Source organism: Olea europaea, unplaced genomic scaffold (assembly GCF_002742605.1).
Source record: "Olea europaea var. sylvestris unplaced genomic scaffold, O_europaea_v1 scaffold796, whole genome shotgun sequence".
Lineage (NCBI taxonomy): Eukaryota > Viridiplantae > Streptophyta > Magnoliopsida > Lamiales > Oleaceae > Olea > Olea europaea.
The window spans coordinates 335,834-358,036 of record NW_019266391.1 but is presented as its reverse complement, the minus strand read 5'-3'; the positions used below and the strand labels follow the sequence as shown (position 1 = coordinate 358,036).

The following is a 22,203-nucleotide window of genomic DNA, read 5'->3' as shown; positions in this document are numbered from 1 at the left end:
TTCGGAGATGGCATGTGACAAATTGGTGAAATTTGAAACTAAATCAAAGTTTATGGACCTAATTTGATACCAATAAATTAAAGTTTAATAACCTAATCGAGATTTTTCTGAAAGTTCAGTGACCGTATATGAAATTTATCCCATTGAAGGATCGACCTGTCAAATTAACCACCAACCGTAACCATAAAACACCCCCCATCTCGTCCCCCAGGGCACATCCGAATTGGTGGAACAATCACTTCGCTGGGACGCTGGAAGCAAGGGTGGAGAGTTCGATTCCTGGAGTTAACACTGGGAGCCATATGGAGAGGAAGCTATTGGTGTGAACAAACGCCCAGTGAGGAGAGCTCTCTTTGCGGAAAGAGTCCAAATGAGTTGTGGGAATCTGGGAGCCAACAAGGGCACATCCTGCGATTTACCTCCCTGAGCTGCTGAGGGCCCGGAGGTTCAGAGACAAGGATTTAGTCGGACGCAAGCCCGGACACCTTGTAAAAAAAAAAAAAAAAAAAAAAACAACACCCCCCATCTCTCTCTCTCTCTCTCTCTCTCTCTCTCTCTCTCTCTCTCTATGTATATACTCACACATAATTACATATAGATCTCGAGAAGATCAAGAGAAGATCTACAGAGGGAAAAATATTCGATGGGGGAGCCGACGTTGGACAATAATGCGCTGTCTCCTCCGCCACAGGCGCTTATTGAGAGGCTCAAGGATTACGGCCAAGAAGATGCCTTTGCCCTGTGGGACGAGCTCTCTCCAGAAGAACGAGACCTCCTCGTCAAGGATATCGAGGTCTATTAATTATATCACTCATTTGCTACTAAAATAGAAGCTATTTCGAGTTCATGTGTCGGTGATGTTTACTATGCAAAGTAAAAGTTCTGTTTTTTTGATGGATTTTTAAGCATGACTTTTGATAGAAGTTTATTTCTTCAATTCAGAATTAGAATTTGACAACTATTTGTCAGATTAATTTTTAATTTTTAGTATAACAATAATCTAATGCAGAGCTTAGATCTTTCGAGGATTGATCGGATCATTCGATGTTCATTAAGCTCACAAGGTCCGTCTCTTGCTGCATTTTACCTTTGCAAATAATACCCTTTGTTAACATAAATGTCCTTTCAACTTCTCAGGACTTATGGCAGCAGCTGTAGAGCCAGTTCCGGAAAGCAATGTGTCGACCGTGGAGGAGCGTTCAATGGAAGAAAGAGAGAGGTGGTGGAAGATGGGATTAAAGGCCATTTCTGATGGAAAGTTGGGTGTTCTTCTTTTATCTGGGGGACAGGTACTGTTCAAATTTTCTTGCCCAGAATTGAAGTTTTTAATAAAATAAAACATTTAGTGACATTCCTAAATATTGCAAAGAATATGGAGTAGTAGGCCTTGTTGGGATAGATTGATAAGACGTCCATTTTCAGAACACGTGCATTAGTCATAGAAGTCTTTATTTGTAGTGTAAAGGAACATATAAGTACGCTCTATGGTGCTTTATTTGGATTGAGTTTCTAGAGATGAGCATCTCTGATGGAGGTGTAAAATAGATGTCTTTAAAGTGACCGGAAACCTCTCCAGTGGAGAGATACAAAGGAAATGCAAATTGCATTTTCCGGCAAAAAAAGTAAAAAAGTTGTAAATTTAAATCTTTTTCTTTTCCTCATTCACAAAAGGCAAAAAGTGCATTTAGATCTTACCATTCGAGCAGAATTTGGATTTATATCCATTGGGGTGTCAATGAGGATTCAAAAGTGGTTTTCAAAATACCAATCTATACCCAATTTTACACCTACAATGTAATCTTAAGAAAGGCGTTCATTGTGGAGCCAGCAGTATCATATTCCAGAAATACGTGTTCTACCATGACTGTCAGTATGTTCTTCCCATTAATCTAGCCAGTGGCTGTGGCACATATATGAAATTTGACATGCTTTTCTGGGCCATGAAATTGCGCGATGCATCTAATAGCTATGAGATGCTTCTTCTGAACCCATACACGTAATACACATTTTTTTTTTCCGATTTTAGGACTACCAATGTACAAACTTATCATGGTAGTTTATTATGCACTTCAATATCTGTAGGGATGGAAGTCCGATAATCTTTGATTTCTGCACCTGTTAGTTAAATTTGTTAGGTTTTAAAATTCAGGAAACATAATGTTCGTTTACAAACATTCTGCTATTTGTTTTTCCCCATCAGTCCATGTCGTACTCCTGAATTTATTCAACTAATTTTCTGATTTAATGTATATCCCTTGAGTTTTGATTCCAGGGTACTCGCCTTGGAAGTTCAGATCCAAAAGGATGTTTCAGTAAGTAATGTTAAAGTTCACTTAGTATTAGATTAATGTACTGAGTTTAGAATCCAATGTTGTAACAGTTGTATTTGCCTTAGTGAGAATACCTTGCATATGTGTTCTGTGTACTTATATCAATTTCTTAACCCTCGCAAATTTATTGTGTTCAGTTATGTTAACTCTTTATTCTCATTACAGACATTGGACTTCCATCCAGTAAATCGCTTTTCCAACTTCAAGCGGAGAGAATTTTACGTGTCCAAAGTTTAGCATCTCAATCGGTCAATGAGGGTGAGTATTGACTTCTATATCCTGTGCCAACACAATTGGTTTGACTTGTTATCCTAATCAATCTGGTATATGCAGGTTCCACAAGGTTTACACCAATACATTGGTACATAATGACTAGCCCATTTACTGATGAGCCAACTCGCAAATTCTTTGAAAGTCATAAATATTTCGGCCTTGAAGCTGATCAAGTAAAAGTTAACTCTTTTCGTTCTTCAAATCATTGTTTATATTATCTCTCACTTTTCCTTTGGCTCATAGTTAAAAATCAATTTTGAAACAGGTCACGTTCTTCCAGCAGGGTACAATTCCTTGTGTATCAAAGGATGGTAGATTCATAATGGAGACTCCATACAGAGTAGGTTTCTTTCTCAGTTTCATAATCTAAGATGGTCTATCATGTGCATGTTCAGAGCTCCAAAAATTTAACGTTGATATATTAGTGCACACAGTAACTATATTTTATACAGAACTCGGATATTATTAAGAAAACTGAGAAGCTAATCAAGTCTTGAAGTCCAGTGATGTTGAAATCCAAGTATGTATCAAATGTTTACAATAATGGTGAGCAGTTATTTTTTTACCTCTAAGATTAGCACAGAGAACCTAAAATAGTTCAGCATCTTTTCTAGATTCATGCGATATCAGATAGAAATAGTTTTACTTGTTAAGTTGTGGAGGTTAATTATTGTCGATCCTAATTATTGCCATTTCGTTGAGTTGGTCAACGATCTAAAATTTCATTAAGGACTATTTAGAAATTTGTAGTCTTGTAAAATTCTATTAAGGAATTGAAGTCCTTGTAAAATTCAATTTTGCCCGAACTCAACTCATAACTAAGGAGTTGTCCTTAGGCTTTATTATTATATTCAGAAAGAGAGAAAGTGAGGCTAGAAAAGATAGGCGTGCGATTTTATCTTGTAAACTTTTTTATTTTTATTTTTATTATAGTGAATTATTGCGGTGGCAGTAGAGGATATATAGTCTCATATTGAGACGAACAACTATAAATCTTGCATGTTCTTGAACGTTTATTTTTCTTTCTTTGAATTGATTGCTCTCGGTGGAATAGAATTAGATTTTATAATTCTCAACTTTACTTCAGTTCGTATTTCAGTTTATAAAGTTGCCAACATATTATGTTTCTTAACTTTCCTTTATTTTTCTTCTTTACCTGTTATTTTTTTTATTGGAGTTACATTTTTATAAATATATTGAGAATCTAATTCGTAAAGCCAGGTAGCTAAATCTCCTGATGGAAATGGAGGAGTTTACTCAGGTATACTTAATCAACATCAAGAACTTGCATGTTGATTCTTGTCATTGTTGTATTGCTTTCACAGTTAGTATTAAGTGGTTTAATTGGTCCCAAAATCGGTTTCAGCTTTGAAATATTCGAAATTATTGGAAGATATGGCTATGAAAGGGATTAAATACTTGGATTGCTACGGAGTTGACAACGCTTTGGTAAGCTATTTCATCATTTTTTGTTCTCCTTCGTTTTTTGGAGATGTATTCTATTTAGAAACACACAGAATTGTTGTTTGGTAAACAGGTCCGTGTTGCAGATCCAACTTTCCTGGGTTATTTCATTGATAAAGGCGTGGATGCTGCAGCAAAAGTTGTCCGGAAGGTGAAGAAGTTTGTTATATATTTTATTCTTCTTTAATACTACACCTGGAATTTTGGAAAGCAGTCAAATTAGATTGCAATGCAGCGATTCTAGCTGTTTGGTTTTGATTATTCGCAAGTTACTTAATAGGCCCTTTTTTATTATTTATTTATTTATTTTATATTTGTAGTTCACAAAGAACATGAATTATGTTTCCTAGAAATAGTTCGCATTGCAATAGAGTTCCTGTTTGTTCATTAAGCAAGATTATCAACCCCTTGTCTTGATATGGCTATTGTTTTTTGTTATGATTATCGCATCTCAAAGATATAAACTTTAGAAAAAATGCTTTGGATCTTTAAGAAAATTACGATTTTCCATTGCAAAAGACATAGATTTGAGAATGTGTTATTTAAAACCTTGTCCTTTTAAGAATGAACTTAACATAAGATGAGCATAGGTACTCACTAGATCATTTCTATATATATATATATATATATATATGTTAAGCACCAGTGATTAACATTACATGTCTCCGATGCTTTTCATTAGATGAGCATTGGTGCTAATTAGATTATTTCTATTACATATTTGAAGCATCAAATGAAACTGTGAACTTAAATTGTTTTAACCTAAATACTTGAATTTTTGTTTTATTCAAGTAAATGCTGTTGCGTTGGACAACCTGCATTTATATCTTTGAAAAGTTGGACAACCTGCATTTATATCTTTGAAAAATGTGTCACGTTTTTCAGTTTTATTGAATCATGGATGATTGTTCATTAATCATTCTTGATCTACTGGATTGTAGGCGTACCCACAAGAGAACGTTGGTGTTTTTGTAAGGCGAGGGAAAGGTGGACCACTCTCTGTTGTTGAATACAGTGAATTGGACCCATCACTGGCCAGTGAAATAAACCAGGCAACTGGTCGCCTTCGCTTTTGTTGGAGTAATGTATTGTGCTTCCTCTCCTTCCTTATCCTTACAATCAATTTGAGTTGATCAGTATGTTCAGAGCCCAATTGCTTGCTGATGATTTCTTGTAATTTATGTGCCGACTTCAAATAATAAAATTAAGATATCCAAGTTTTTATAATCTTTTCATGTTCACCAGTTACCAAACAAAGAAACTATTATCAGTTCTTAAAGCATACTAACGGGATGCTATATGGAGATACCTTTTGATGTTTTAATACCTTAATAGATCTGAAGAGTTTGATCTTGGCTGAGGATGAATGCTGGCAGCATACTTAACACATGCAAGTTGGACAAGAAGTGGAGTTTCCAGTTGCGAAGCTTAGGTGGAAGGCGAAGAAGGCCTCCTTCTGGGGGTGGGGGGTGGGCGAGGAGCCATCTATGAGATATTACTCTGGAAGAGCTAGAATTCTAAAATAATTTCAATAAGCTACATAAGTCAATTATTTTTTGTATATTAAATGTTTTAATAACTACTTTCTACTGATTATATTTCCATATTTTCTCCATTTTTGTCCTATGCTTCTATTTTCAACATATCCTCTTAATTCATCTGTGCATAAGTGTTACTGAGTTTCATAATTTGTTGATAGTGAAATGCTACTGTTAACGTAATTTTGAATGTAGAGTTATCTGTTTCTAAATTTTTCTGGCTTTGGAATTTCAGGTTTGCCTGCATATGTTCACTTTGGATTTTCTGAACCAAGTAGCAAATGGTCTCGAGAAAGATAGCATGTCAGTAACACACGCTCTCTATGCGCATGCCTGCATGCATTTTTGAGATATAAATATTATGCTCTTCTACTGATACTTCAGTTTTGCATCTGATAATTTATTAGAACACAGATTTATAGTTCAGAATGGCAAATTTTGGATATTTGTCATCTGCCTTTGACTTCTATAATTGCTGATTGATTGATGAAAAATTTGAGTGCAGCTATCATCTAGCAGAAAAGAAAATTCCTTCAGTACATGGACATACAGTAGGATACAAACTCGAACAATTTATATTTGATGCATTTCCTTATGCACCATCTACTGCACTTTTTGAGGTAACATCTAGTATATTTCTACCGCTATAGAAAAAATATGTAAATATTTTATCGGAATTTGAACGTACTTCTCCTAATATATAGGTATTGCGTGAAGAAGAATTTGCACCAGTGAAAAATGCTAATGGGGCAAAGTTTGATACGCCAGAAAGTGCTCGCCTGCTTGTTCTTCGTCTCCATGCTCGTTGGGTGGTTGCTGCTGGTGGCTTCTTGACACATACAGTGCCCCTATATGCAACAGGTAATTTAGCCCTTGTTTGGAATAGTGGTTTTTTAAAGAATATGTGGTCAAAAAAAGGAGAGAAAAATGCATTTTGCATAAAATGGAGCCGAAATCAGGGCTTCCTGTTTACATACAATGCATGGCTCAGTAATCGTGTGAAGGCAATAACTTCATGCAAATAATACAAGTTGTCATGGCATCTTCACATATAGAGTCTGTTTGGGAGTGATTTTGAGAATTGATTTTTTTAGCGTTAGAGAAAAGTGAAGTTCACCTGTGAGAGAAAAGGTCAAATATGAAGACTGAAATAGTGAAATAACGATTAAAAAATCAATTTTTTGAGGGAAAAAATCACTCTCAAACAGGCTCATAACCAACCGGCACGGCCTGGTCCCTGTTGAAGGACAGGCCCTTGATGGTTCGTGGGCCAGGCCTAAACCAGCCCAAAAATGTGTCGCCCGGACTGATCCATTGAAATAATTCTTTATTTAATGGCTGTCAGCCTTCTTTGTCGATGGACAAGATGTCAATCAGCCTTTTAATATTCAAATTCAATGTTTCTTTTATCATTTTATAATATTAATCCGATGGTTAACTATCATGTCCGATCATTTAAACCCAAGTGGACCATTCCACTGTCCACTTTTATTGAGCGGTCATGGCCCGTCCAGTTTGACACCACTAATCCCACCCAGACCCCCTTAACCTCCTCCCTGCATGGAGTAGGGAGGAACAAGCGTCCTTTTCTTAGCATATTAGTATATGTAATTTGAAGTCTTGTTTTCTTATTCAATGGTGTTTTTGGCTTGTTGAATCAGGTGTGGAAGTTTCACCACTTTGTTCATATACGGGGGAAAATCTAGAGGCCATTTGTCGTGGAAGAACATTTCATGCACCCTGTGAAATCTCATTTTAGTTATATTTCATTAACAGATTATGAACAAGATTTAAGCCTGCTTCTTTTACTCGACAGGCTCGTCACACAAACGTGGCCCATGTTGGCCCTGATATAGCATCGCGATTTTTCTTCTGGTGAATGGGAAAGAAAATTTGGTTTTTTCTGATCTTCATGATAAGATGTCAAAACCTGTTCTTTGTTTCCTTAGCTAATGATCTCCATTTCACTTTCATTATAAAATATGCTACAAATTGGGAGAATCCACAAATTTTATACAGCTATCATGTTACATGTACATAATGGTTTATATAAAGGTTTACATACATCTGATGTGATGAGAAATTCTTCCAATCTCCTTTTGACTTATTATCTGTATGTAAATTATTATGTAACTTCATTAAATACAATTAGTATTATTCTTTACTCATTTCGCCAAGAAAATAAGTTGGAGAACTAAAGCTATTGTCTCCTCGCCACGTTGACAAAATTGGGTGTCAAAGAAACAGGTACCAGAATATCTGAAAATCTGCACAGGAACAGTAGGTTTCCAATTGAATATCAACTACAACTCCGCTACAGTGCTTTTGACCAGCATTATACAAATATGAACCCACAGAGGAATATTAAGATGATAAATATTCTTCATTCCCCCAATTTTTGTTCAGAAATATGGTGAAACTCCAAGAACTGGTTCCATGCTAGCCAATTGATGTTGCAGAAATTTGTAGACTGATTCAGTTGTCATGGATGCTATTCGAACGACTACGCCTATCCCCTGCACATGATGAATAGTCATTAGAACCCAACTCAGCAATTAAGAATACTTCTTAATTGTAAAAAATAGGAATGGATATTCACTTGGACTATAGGACCTGCAATAATGGGAAGTCTCGCAAAAGAAATCCAAGAAACCTAAAAAGCTGACTTCGAAGAACTTAAATGAATTTTCTTGAAAAATGTTATTTCAGCAATTAAGAATACTATGATATATGTTGTCTCAATATATCATAGTATACTGACATCAATGTGCCTAGTTATTATTACAAGTCTTAATGGAAAGATTAAACAAAGAACAGCACAACCAGAGAACTATCAATGGACCAAATTAAGGAAAAATCAGGATATATGAGGCAATTCTAGTGATGTGTGTATGTATTGAATCTGAGTTACTGCACTTAAAAGGTCAAACGGTACTGCCGAACTGCATCTTGGAAAACATCACTCGAGTGACATGGCTCTATAAGTGAGGTAGGATCTTTGGGAGCAGGACCTTGTGAAATGAGCTAACCAGCGCGATGGAGCCATTGCCTATACTCGTTAGGTAATGAAAATATAATTTTAGACCTAAGACTCTACTTAAAATATAAAGAACGAAAAGAACATTTTCTCCAAATGACTAAATACAAATGTGAAACCAAGCAAAACTTCCTTAAGTTGCTCTTTTAACACACAATGCATTAATAAGCTCATAGAAAACATGTTCAGCACATAAAGATATACTACAATTGCATACTAATAATTTGTTACAAGGTTACAATACAACTAAGATGTGACAGAGAGATATGCACCTTCGGGCCAAAAACGCTGCAAGAAGCAATAAAATTTGGTTTGGACAAGCAATGATCACTATGTGCTTTTGCAAAATGCCCTGAGTTAATCGAAGGAATGCGGAATTGCTCAGACATCATTTTCTTCACATCTTCCTGGATTTGATTTTGAATAAGCTTCAACTTAGGCCTAGAACCATGTAATTTATTACAAGATTATACAGAATCCAAGTCAGTCTCCTTTTCTTTTGAGTCAGTGTCATTCTTAATGATCAAAGAAATTACGAAAATTGAAATAACATTCAGCTGTAGTCCAAGGTGAGGAGTTAAAGTACAGGATGATAAAATAATCACTTACCCCCAAAGTACTATCATGGCAATTACTTGATAATCCTGCAGGCGCTCAGAGATACTGCCTTGACTTCCTTCCTCCAGCAATATCTGAGTCAAAATTAGAATCACTTGAGAAAATAACACTAGAATTATAACCAGATGCACGACACTCAAACTAAATTTCTTAATATTCAGATTTTAAACTTCAATTACACCCATCTTTATCTGCATCCAGAAAACTGTTCAGAGAGTAAACCATAAGTGAATATAGAAAGAAGAAGGAAAAGGTGTTTACAGAAACTGACTGATGCAAACTGAAAAGAACCAGATAAAATTGAAATCATTTAGATCAGTAATATATTGTAAATCAAAGGATTTATTGAGGAAAACATGCATATGATTATGTTGAGGTATTGTTAAGAAACTTGAACTCTTAAGAACACATACTTTTAAGTCATAGCTATGGTGTAAATCATACTCTTAATATAATAACATATGTCAAGTCTAATCTTTTCATGCTTTCCAAACCTCAATATGGGTAATAACACATTTATTTGTGATTCCCGAAATTTAACACAAGATTAATAACATACAATGAATGATATATGAAGGCCCAAACAGGAAAGTACCGTGTCAAGAAATAAAGGCTCATTGCCTTCTAAGAAGATGCGATTAGTGCTCTTATATAAAGAAAAATCCCATTTTTCTCCTCTCTCATGACGACCACTAGTTATCCAATCAACAATAAGTAAGCTTGACTCATGGAAAACTTTGAAGATTTGCATTTGAGAATACTTTGCCGTAGAAAAGCAAGTCACTGGATCTGGAATGATGACTAAAAGTGCATCGCGTCCAACTGTAGCCTACTGCATGGCAAAGGCTCGCCACCATCAATATAATTGTAAATGAATGAAAAATGACAATATAGAAAATTAAAAGATTATCACTTAGAAGCTCATCGATCTTAAAACCAAACCGCTAGGACCAGTAGATAAAACTCTTGAATTCATTTGTAAGTAAAATCTGGTTTAGACTCGTCAGCATGTCTATGTGATCATAATTGATGCAGAAAATTCAAAATGACACATTATCTAAAATTTAAATAAAAAAAAAAATACATGAATTTCCCCGAAAAATTCACTCTCAGTAACCTGCTGCGCTAATTTAACCACACGTTCTAATAGAGCTATAAGTGCAACCTACTTATCCACCATTCATTGTTTCCTATTCAAGATACTAACACGCATATTACAAATATTAATCTCAGAACTATGAAAGCAGTCATTTACCTCCAATATTTGTTCAGAACACTTGGATCCTACAGATTTGTAAACCTACATATTCAAGCAATAAAAATTTCAGTTACCCAAATACTCTCACATGAACATATATCTCTAAATTAAATTACAACCCGTGAATCAAATGCCACAAAATAGTTGACCTTGGTAGAAGATTGGGTGGTCAAAACTGCAGTGCAACTTTCTCCAACTGAAATATAACATGATATGGAGTCACCCTACATTCAAGAGAAACAATGCATGAAACATTGAGAATTTGAATCCCTGAGAGAGAAGATACAGTTACATAGAGAGAGGAAGAGAGGGAGATTACATACAGAGACAATGCCTCCGCCATAGGTGATTGTGTAAATCCAAACAGCATCAGTCTGGGAGGAACCCACCTGGAAATGAAAGCCACCATGAAATCAGAACTCAAGACAGACGAACAATGACCCAAGTAAATTCCAATAATGGATCAGAATTTGGAAATTTACCTTGTTGGGAATGATTATTTTGAGGGGGTACTTTGAAAAGCAGCGTATCACCGTTGACTTCCCTCCTATTTTCTCTACCACCACCTTCCCTGTTTCCATCTTCCTTCGTGGAAAGGCGGCGGTGATGTACGGTGCCGGCAGCCGGTGATATAGGATATGTTTGGTACTATTGTTTAATTTTCTTCAAATTTCACCTAAAGTACCCAGTTGCTCTTGGACATTTACGTTCTCAACTTATCATTTATGACACTTGGGTCTTCCAACTTTTAAACATGGTTCCTACCAAACAAAAAAATATTTGTTTGACAGTTAAAAAGAGAGTATAAAAAACAAGAAACACCACACCCCACCAAATCTTGACCATCCTCTCAAATCCATGTTAGAAAAGATATAAAATCAAATTAGAAATACTATTGGAGTTATATAAATAGGGAAAATAAGATAGAGAGAATATGGTTGTTAATGTAGCGACAGTATTAAAAGGAATCGATGCCTGTGTTTCATATAGTTTCCTTAAAATAGATTCGTCCCCCATTTTAGTGTAAGAGCGTCACTTGTCTCTTAGGATACAACAGTTGAAAGTAGTTGATTAGCACCTTATCACTACTTTAGGCAAATTGAGAATGCTTACACTTCTATCACCAAATTAGAATTAAAATTATCTAAGCTACTAAGAATAATACTCTTGAAAGCAAAGAGTTAAGAAATAAATTTAGAGAGAAGAGAGCTTTCAAATTTTGGTGTGTGGAAAAAGGAAAAGAACACCTTATTATATAGTATTAGGCTGAGAAGGGATTTCAAATCCTTGGCTAATTTTTCCAATTGAATTGGTGGTTATTGAAACCAATGAATTACAATTTCATTCAATTTTCTCCAACAATTCTTCACATAAATAAAATTAACAATAATGACTGGCATATATGGTGATAGAATTCAATAGTCGAAACCTGCATAGAATATGTAGGTGTTATCCTTTAAACTTTTCACTGTGTAAGTATGTTCACTTTACTAGCTAATTAATAGACTTCACGTCCTTGAACTATTCAGCTATTTCTGTAAACAATGACACGCTCCATACACGCTTCTTCCGGACACAATCCAAATCTCATAGTTGTGTTCATTTTTCCCATGAACATCCCCTTAGTTCTGTGAGAGTTTCTAAGAAATTAAGCCCTTGTAATTCTCTCTTAAAGCGGCCCACTTCTTTTTTACATAGGTGATCTCTTAGTTAAAAGCAACCTTGCATTACTCCGTTTGGATATTCCGACATATAATGATCATTAAAAGTTTAATCTTATCCTTTATTCCTCAAGGTAACACTATTTTCATCATGGAAATGCACTGGGATGAATTCCCACATTGATTAGCATGATCTTTACAATTAGGTTGTCCCTTTGATCCTAGATCTTTAAATCTCTAGTCAACTAGGTTGCCACTGTGTCGATCTATTTTCCCATGGGTTTTAGTCACAGTCCCCTCGACAATTTCTTAACTAATTCTCTATTTAACCATTTTGGTTACCGGATCCATAATATTGTTCTTTAACCTTACATACTCAATGGAGATGATTCCAGTAGAGATTAGTTGTCTAATGATATTATGTCTTCAACGAATATGTCTTGACTTATCATTACATATGTTGCTCTGTGCCTTGCTAATTGCAGTTTGACTATCATAACATATGCATATTGTAGGTACAAGCTTTAACAACCTTGAAATGTCCTCTAAAAATGGTGTAGCCATTATGCTTCTTCTGTACATTTATATAGTACGATCAATTCAGAATCCATTGTGGATTTTGCTATAACAGTCTATTTCGAGGATTTTCAAGATATAGCTTCACCTCCCAGTGTGGACACATATCAACTAGTAGACTTTAATCTTTTATGTCAGATACCCAAATTTGCATCATTGTATCTTTCTAGGACAGCTGCATATTTTGTATGGTGTCGTCCATATTTATGAGTTTGTCATAAGTACCTCAGTAATCGCACAATTGCCTGTCAATGATCAGTTCCAGAATTACTCGTATATCTACTTAGTTTACTTGCTTACTATATAGGTTATGTTAGGTCAAGTACTCTCTTTTATATTTAGATAGATGTCCACTTTATGTCTATTGGTGTTATGGGAACACAATGTCATCTTTATAAAAAAATTTAAGAATATTTTCAACATAATGTAACTGATATAAGATAAGCTCAAATAAGTTGTAGAGATCTTTATTCATAAGATAACATCTATCAGTCTCATATCTTTCATGTCAAATCTTGAATTTAACGTATCTTTAGTAAATTTGATCATCATATCATTGCTACCTACAATAAGCATGTCATCACTATATAGACACAATAATATATCCATTCTCATTGTCTTTGAGATAATGCATTCGTTGATTTTAAATCCACTTTCCATCATATATCACTATCAAATTTTTCATACCATTATTTTGGTACTTGTTTTAAATCATACAGATATTTCAAGAGTTTACTGACTTTCTTTTCTTGTCTAAATGCAGTAAAACTCATAGGTTGTTCCATATAATTTTTTCATCCAAATCTCTATTCACAAAGCCTGTTTTCACTTCCATTTGATATACTTTAAGATGTGCATGGCAACAATTTCTAGTACCATTGTTATGGAATTTATTCTCGTCATAGGAGAATAGATATCAAAATAGTCTAGACATTCTTTTTGTCTATAACTTTTAATTACTAGTCTCCCCTTATATTTATTAATTGATCCATCTGCTCTCATCATCTTAAGAATCCACCTAGATCTTAAAAGTTTACACTCGGGGAGAAGATCCACTAGCTTCCAAGTGTGATTTTATAGTATGGGATTTCATTTTTAATGGCCTCTTTTCATAAAGGTCATTCAATAGAGCTTATTGCCTCTTTAAAAGTTTGACGTTCATTTTAAAGTGGATAGGTCAAAAAATCTAGACATAAAAGATTTTTCCATCCTTGCTCTTTTACTACATCTGGGTTCGTTTTGAATCTCTTCATTTCCTTTGTGTTCTTGATCCTAACTATTTTCATTAATAGTCTCAAATGTTCGTTTTGACAAACTTGTTTTGACAAACTTGATCCTTCTTTAGACTTACAAGAAAATACATGTGTAAAAAATAATGCATTTCTTAATTCCATTATCATGTCCTTATGTATGTCTGAAATTTTGGGCTCATGCTTAAGGAACCTATATGCACTTCTATTATATGCATAGCTGATGAAAATATAGCCAACTAGTTTTAGACTAGTTTTCACCTTCTTTAGTGTGGGTACAACCGCTTTAGCAAGACATCCACACGTTCATAAGATCTATAGAAAGACTTCATTCCTTTCCATAATTCATAAGGAGTCTTATCTTTCATTTGTTAACAAAATAGCTTCTCTCTATATACTTTGAGGCAATCCCGAACTTAATAACATTGCTTTTATTATCTTTTTCAATGTACGATTCTTCTGCTCAGAAACATTATTTAAGTGAAGGGATTAAGGTGTCTAAGTTGCAAGGACTATAACAGTTTGAGCACAAAACTCTCCAAATGGTGATTCATACTCACCACCTCGGTTACTTCTTAGCTCCTTAATTTTCTTGTTGATTTGATTCTCAACTTCATTTTTATAGCGAACAAATTTCTCTATAGCTTCATCTTTGCTTTTAAATAGATACACATAACAATATTTTGTACTATCATCAACAAAAGTAACCTTCTCTTATTTGTATCAATTTTAAATTACATATATCACTGTAAATTAAATCAAGGGGTTCAGTGTTTTTTAATATTTTTAAAAGATGACCTTGTCAACTTTGCCTCTACACAAGTTTTACACTCGTGTTTTGAATCAATTCGGAATGTAGGTATGTGATTCAAGTTAATTAACATTCTCAAGGTATCATATTTAATATGTCTTAATCTACCATACCATATATTAGACGATTCAAGCAAATAAGTAGAAGAAATAGGATAAAACAATTTTGTAAAAACCATGCTTGCTAAATAGCGAACCAGAGACTAGGTTCTTCCAAATTTTCAGCACATATAGGACGTTATTTAGAGTCAACTCTTTCCTAGAGTTCATTTTCAGGATCACCGGCCTTTGGCCTTAATCTCAAAAGTAGCAAAAGTTTTCATGAAGAGCTTTCTCCTTATTCAATTTCATCAATTAAAATGAACAATCCTTTATTAGAGCATACATATCAGGTTGCACCAATGTCAATCCGCCATTTTATTGAGTTGGAGTCGTCTAGATTCACTTCAGATATCACAATTGATAAGCTAATATTAGAAGCACCAGGGACAATGTCATCAACCATATTTACTTATTTATTTACGCTTTTCTTAGGCAGCCTATAGTCATTTGATTGTGATTCGTTGCAATTGAAGCACTTCCCTTATTTTCTTCTTCTTCTTCTTCGAGATTCAATCTTTAGGTCCCAGCTTATGCTTCTTCTTTGCCTTGTAGCTTTGACCGTTCTCCACAACGTTGGCCTTGACCTCATGTTGGTATACCACTCGCTTATCACATCCTTTGTTGTCTTCCTCAATGCGAAGTCCAACGATCAAAATTTCAACATTCATCTCATTTTGTTTATGCTTAAGATAGTCTTTCTATCCATAGGGCAGCTTCTCAATAATAGCAGCCATTTGAAAAGATTCACTCAGTAGCATCCCCTCAGCATAGATCTCATGTAAGATCACTAAGAGCTCTTGAAATTGACTAATTACAGTTTTGAAGTTGACCATCTTAAAATTTAGGAAGCGGCCTACCACAAATTTCTTAGGGCTAGCATCCTTAATTTGGTACTTCCAATCAAAAGACTCCCAAAGCTCCTTTGCCGACTTCTTTGCAATATATACATTGTATAAAGAATCAGTGAGCCCATTCATGACATAATTTTGACACAATTATTCAGAATTCTATTGAGCATCTATTGCAATGATGACTTGGCTATCAGTCTCATCCCACTTCAACTTTGGAGGATCCTTGCTCAAGAACTTTGCAAGGCCAAGGGTGGTCAAATAAAATAACATCTTTTGCTGTCACCTCTTCAAATTCAATCCATAGAACTTCTTCAATTTCTCTCCATGAGTAATAGATGGTGGTATCATTGGAAATTTATAACAAGACTAGGTCCACAGACCACAGTATTGGTCGTATCAATAACAACAATTTTACTTGCCATTTTTTTCTGAAATACCAAATAAAATGCGTTAATTTCAAAAATAGAAAATTATTCTATTTTTCAAAAAATTTTAAAAATTATGATATTTTTACAATTACAAAAATATGCTATTTTTTCACTTGAAAATGCTGTGTTTCCAAAATCGTTTGAAAATGTTGTTTTCTCAATAATGAAAATATGATAATTTTCCAAATAAAAAAATATTCTTAGTTTCAAAAATGATAAAAATTAACTTTTTTCCCCAATAACCGAATAGCACTCTATAAATAATTTTCAAAGAAGACTATAGGGTCTAAGTCTAGCCTCAACAAGTGTGGCCTCATTTGAAAATATTCAGTTCCCAAGTTGATTGGAAGGGTCACAAATGGTCCCACGTAAAATCTAGTCTCCTAGATAGAACTTCTCTATATTGTAAATTCTAGTTTTCAAGATTTTATAAATTTTGTGGGAAAAATATTATTTTCACAATAATATATATATTTATACACACACACACACACACACACACACACACAGTTTTCGAAATCTAGCATCTCATTTATCCTTTGATAATAATATGTTTTAAGATGTTAGGAAAAATACAAAATGAAATTAGAAATAATGTTGGAGTTATATAAATAAAAATAATGGGTTGAAACATTGCAACTAACGTAAAAATAATAAAATAGGGGAAATATCGTTGTTTATAAAGTGGCGGTATTGAAACGAACCAAGGTCTATGTTGCACATAGTTTCTTTAAAATATATTCGCTCCCACTGTGGTGCAAAATGACTAATGACGTTTGTATCCCAATATACAGATGTGGAATGTAGTTGACTAGTACATCGTCACTACTTTAGGAGAATTGAGAATGCTCACATTTCTATAACTGAGTTAGAACTAAAATTATTTAAACTACTAAGAATAAGATTATTGAAAATAGAGAGTTAAGAGACAAATTTAGAGAGGGGGAAGAGCTCTAAAAGTTTGGTGTGTAAAATAAGAGGAGAACACCTTCTTATGTACCACTAGGATGGGAAGGGGTTTCAATGCCCTAATTAATTTTTCCATTTGAATTGGTAGTTATTGAAACCTATGAATTATTGTTACAATTTCATTCATTTTTTTTCCAATAATACATACCGTGCTCAAATTAAACCCTGAATTTGGTTACATTTCTTGAATATGGCTCATTAACTTGAGAATTTTTTTTTCTGAGGAAATCTTAAAAAATATCTAAATTTTTTAACATGCATAGGTAAAGATTCAATATGAAATAAACAAATAATAATAAAAATAAAAGAATCATTCTTCAAATCCATTTATCAAACTCAAGTTCTCATTCTCTTCTGGATTTTTAGATTTTCTTTCACCCCTTACAAACAATCATATATCAATATTAATAGCTATTGGTTTTTAGATTTAATTACAATAGGAAATTGACTTTTCCTTTGAAGACTAAATCCAAATAGATTATAAATTTGATCTCCTTTGAGGTTATTGAATTTTATTTTTAAATCTTCACACATGAGGATGAGACTATAATCTTAGAAGAGCTTTTGATGGCCTTCCACCTTTCTAGACAAAGCCTCCTCCCGTAGATCTTTTTCCTTGTTATCTACTTTAGGAGTCTCACATTTTAAGAAAAATGAGAGAATGTGGCTAACCCCAATCTTGATAAACGTTCTCATAAAAGACATATATTATAAAGGCTTTGCTTGGTGTACATAATTTTTTGTATATCAAAGTATCCTACACTCAAATGGCGTGGGGCTCGCTTGAATATTTTATTCGAGTGAGCCCCACTTTATGTGAGTGTATGAATATCTTAATGTACAAAAAATTATATACAAGTAGCATTATCCTATTTATAATACTCAATTAGGATTTAATAATTGCACAATTTTCCTTCGTTTTTATTGAAGTAGGCCATTTAAGTCTCAGACCTATATTAGGTCCAAGAAAGGGGCCTATCTGGACTCACAAGACCCAAGTTCCAATAGATATTTCTAATTGGACCAACTCTTGACCAATTAAAATGCATACTCTTCCAAAGAGTCAAAATTACTCTCTTGAGATTGATAATTATGGAAGCAAATTATGATCCAACAGCAATATCATCTGATCATCATTCCACAAGTCAATTCCACTTCGATGGCTATACATGTTGAAACTGGCAAAATGACCATTTTGCCCTTTCAACATGTATAGTCATCGAAGTCTCATTTTCATAAAGTAAATCCGTTATGAACAAATTACACCATAGAGTCCAACAATCCCATCGTCAGGCTATTGAGCTCAAGTTTAAATGCCTATGGAGAATGCCTTAGAGCGACGATTGTCTCATCGTGATGATTAACGGATTCCATTATTGCAAGTATATGATCTCCAACTTTTTCACCTCGATTCCAAAAGTATCGAGATTAATCTTCCAACTAAGACTTCACTTATTGGTACCTCAACGAACTTGACTTGTAATCGGGGGTACATTACTTGCTCAAGATTTAGATGGCTTGTTCAATGATCGAGTAGAATCTCATTTCGAGTGATCACAAATGAGTCATCTACATGATCTTGTTCAATGAATACCAAAATACATCATTATTCTTATTCCCAAATCTAGACAAATTTCAATTAAAATAATGCAATCTTATCAACATAAATTGTCCAACTTTATATATCCATCGTGTCCAACTTTATATATCCATCGTGAACGATATATTTTGATCAGTTCACAAATTGTGTCTCACTATACTCAAACCATCATCCTATATGATCATGATGCTTTAAATTATGTTGATCATCGTATATTAATTCATAATGTCGTTTACAAAATCTTACTCAAAGGGCATCAAACTAATAATCTTCCATTTGCCCTTTAGAGTATATGTTAGTGTTATGCTCTAAGTCTGATACATAAGAATTTTTAATATATAATTGATTTAATTTTATGACAGATCTATTATTTAATTAATAATTAATATTCAATTAATTAAATAATCAAATCTTAGCAATTTGTTAATCACAAAGAGTTGTGATTGTGAGATACAAACTATATATGATTGAATCTTAAATCATTCGTAGTCGTAAGTAATAATGAGATACATTTATCATTATTATTGATAGACCATCACATGTGGCATTTTTTTACTTGTGAAGTAAGTAGTTGATCTCACCAACTAAAGTGCGGTACACTTAAATGAACACGTGGATATTTTGTTATAGAACAAAACATTGGCGCGACCCACTGGAAGATTTAACAAAGATAACTATCTGAATTTCAGTGATTAATCTCTTTTGGTAGTGGAATTGGTCCTCCGACTCGAGGACGTCAAAGTGCCTTATATGAGGATAATCGTACTTTGATGACATTGGATGTTGCTCTATCAAGGGCTATTAATACGGCATCATTTGAGTATTTCAAAAATTATATGAAAGTTGTGAATGATTAATAAAGGAGCAGTCACTCATAGTAAGAGATTATGATCTACATTTTATTCAATTAAGTTGATAATGAAATCCTTGGCCAAGGTGTATTCATGAATCGAAAAGGAATTTCAACTTATATTGACTTAATAGTGGAATGAAAGATATAATCAATAGTTAAGATTGACAGACTTCCATATCTCGTAATTGATCGATTATATTCACACAAACAAACAAGTTTAATTTTATCATACCAGGTGGTATTTCTTGTCACATGTATTGCCCTAACATATTGTTAGATATCAATCTGGAACAACGGATGTGAATTAGTGATAAATTATAATGGGTATTTTAATTTATCGATTTTGATAGATCAAAATAATAATTCACGTCGTTTGGTATCGTGATTGGGAACCTAATGGATCACATACTAAAGGAGAACTAGAAAAATGAAATTCATCAATTAATTAATTAACAAGTGTTGGATAATAATTAATTGGGTTGCGTATTAATGAGCACGAATTAATTAATTGGATTTGTTAATTCATGAACCAGATTTAATTAATTAGATTAATTAAATATTAGATCGAATTCAATTTAAGAGACTAGCCAAGCCCATTTGGACTTATATTAATAGGCTGTTATGGATTGAAAAACTGAAGAGAATATAATTCATATTCTTGCCCGCATATGAAAAGCAAAAAATCCTAGTTCTCTCAATTTTGTTCCCTGTGTGGATTTCTATTGGAAGCTGGACAATTGGACAGCTATGGATTGCAGATCGTGATTATTCGAGTTCAAGAAAAGCTAATGAGTTTGCATAATTCATCAAAGGTATAACATTTTATCACAGTATCTATCTAAATAAAAAGTACATCAGTGGTGAGAATTGAAAATTATTTTATTTTTCGCTGTGCATGATTAAGTAAATTTCAAATAATGTTATTAGAGCCTATTTTTTGTGTTTGTTAGACTTTTTTTTGCATCTTAGAACAATTTGATTATTCATCCCATTCTTAAATCTAGCAATTTAGAAAATTAATTTCATCTTCAAAAATCTATTTTTGGAAAGAAAATTAATTTTTGGGTCAAAAATTGGATCAAAAGGTAGAAGCAGACGATGGTGACTTACGGGAAGAGCCATCACCGACTGCAAAAGCGCGACTAGCACCCTAAAGAGGCATTGGATGCCGCTACACATCACAGCAACATCCACGCCCTCTTTAATCAACAGCGAACGATTGCTGTCATTGTAGAATAAAAGAAGCATCGAGCTATGTTGCAGCAACGCCGTTGTTGCTATCGGCTCGAGGCACCGTTGATGTCATATGTGATGGCACACTCCATCATGCCATAGTCGACGTCGTAAGAAGAAAAGGGGAACGAAGGTCTCCTAGGGTTTCAAAAAAGGGTGAGAGGTTGGAAGCGAGGGCTTCTGTTACAATTATTATAATTACGAGCCCGACCTGCAACTAAGTAGTAATGGTCATTTTGTGATTTTCAAAAAGGATGGCCTATTTTGCAATTTCTAAAATTGAAAGGGTCCGTCAATAGTTTTAATAGAAGGGGTTAGATTGTAATTTTGAAATAGTTTTGAATTTAAATTTGAAAAGGGTTTTAACTTAAATTATATTTTATTTTATTTTATTTAGGAGTTTTATCCTAAACTAAAATGTTAGTTCAATTAATTAGAGTTGGACTCCAAATTTATTATTTAAAAAATTTGATTTTAATTAAATAAGTTTCTCCCCATAATTTTGGAATTAGAATTGGACTCTAATTAGGCAAGCCATTTTTTTTTTCATGTTTTTCCCGGAGGTTAGGAGAAAGCTGCAATCAAGAGGATTTCCCTAATCCTCCCTTCCCGAAAGAAAGAGCGTGAAATTCGTTTTCCTTTTCGCAGGACGCGAGACTCAAAATCTCGTGCTAAAGAGCGTGGAGGTTTGAGTCCTCGTCAAGGCATAATATTGAGAATGCTCATTGAATGAGCAATTCAATAAGAGAGCTCGGATCGAATCGGTATATACCCAGAAGGTAATTTTAATGTGGCCAATTTCTCCTCTTTTGCAATCAGTTTTGCTACAGCACCCACTGCTCTAACTAATTATCCACCCTTTCCATGCCTGCTCCACTTGGCTCGGGGGGATATAACTCAGTTGGTAGAGCTCCGCTCTTGCATTTAAATAAATTTGATTTTAATTAAATAGAACTCACCCAAAAATCTTGAAATGGACTCTAATTTGATATTTAATTAGAATTTGATTTTAATTAAATTATATTGCCCTATTTTTTATTTTTTTTGAAATTAGAGTTGGACTCTAATTTGGTATTTAATTAAAATTTGATTTTAATTAAATATGTTCGTCCTAAATCTTGAAATTAGAGTGGACTCTTATTTGATATTTGATTTTAATTAAATAGTTTCACCCTATAATTGTGAAATTGGAGTTGGACTCTAATTCGGTATTTAACTAAAATTTGATTTTAATTAAATAAACTTTATAATTAAATCAATTGATTAACATAGATCCATTTGCATGCAAAATTCCTTTATATACGATGAGACCTTTGCATGCAAAATTCCTTGTAATATTAACTCATATTTAT

At 33.8% G+C, this 22,203-nt stretch overlaps 2 protein-coding genes across 3 annotated transcripts; one reads left to right on the top strand and one right to left on the bottom strand.

Annotated features, from left to right (window-relative positions):
* Positions 1-583: 583 nt before the first annotated feature.
* On the top strand, positions 584-7,688 carry LOC111391462 (UDP-N-acetylglucosamine diphosphorylase 1-like). The gene is made up of 15 exons (XM_023016686.1): positions 584-793; positions 1,010-1,064; positions 1,138-1,289; positions 2,273-2,312; positions 2,496-2,588; positions 2,664-2,776; positions 2,869-2,943; positions 3,825-3,864; positions 3,970-4,052; positions 4,141-4,218; positions 5,009-5,152; positions 5,841-5,908; positions 6,111-6,225; positions 6,310-6,466; positions 7,267-7,688. The coding sequence occupies exons 1-15, from the start codon at positions 644-646 to the stop codon at positions 7,362-7,364; spliced, it is 1,461 nt and encodes a 486-aa protein (XP_022872454.1). The 5' UTR covers positions 584-643; the 3' UTR covers positions 7,365-7,688.
* Positions 7,689-7,833: 145 nt separating this feature from the next.
* LOC111391463 (urease accessory protein D) lies at positions 7,834-11,220 on the bottom strand. 2 transcript variants are annotated; one of them, XM_023016687.1, is made up of 8 exons: positions 11,001-11,216; positions 10,842-10,907; positions 10,668-10,742; positions 10,516-10,560; positions 9,856-10,089; positions 9,252-9,334; positions 8,915-9,083; positions 7,834-8,121 (listed from the first exon to the last, which is right to left on the bottom strand). In XM_023016687.1, exons 1-8 carry the CDS (start codon positions 11,097-11,099, stop codon positions 8,008-8,010), a joined length of 885 nt encoding a protein of 294 aa, XP_022872455.1. In that variant the 5' UTR covers positions 11,100-11,216; the 3' UTR covers positions 7,834-8,007. The 2 variants fall into 2 exon arrangements, with proteins under 2 accessions (XP_022872455.1, XP_022872456.1); XM_023016688.1 differs by lacking the exon at positions 8,915-9,083 and having other exon boundaries at positions 8,039-8,121; positions 11,001-11,220.
* Positions 11,221-22,203: the final 10,983 nt, after the last annotated feature.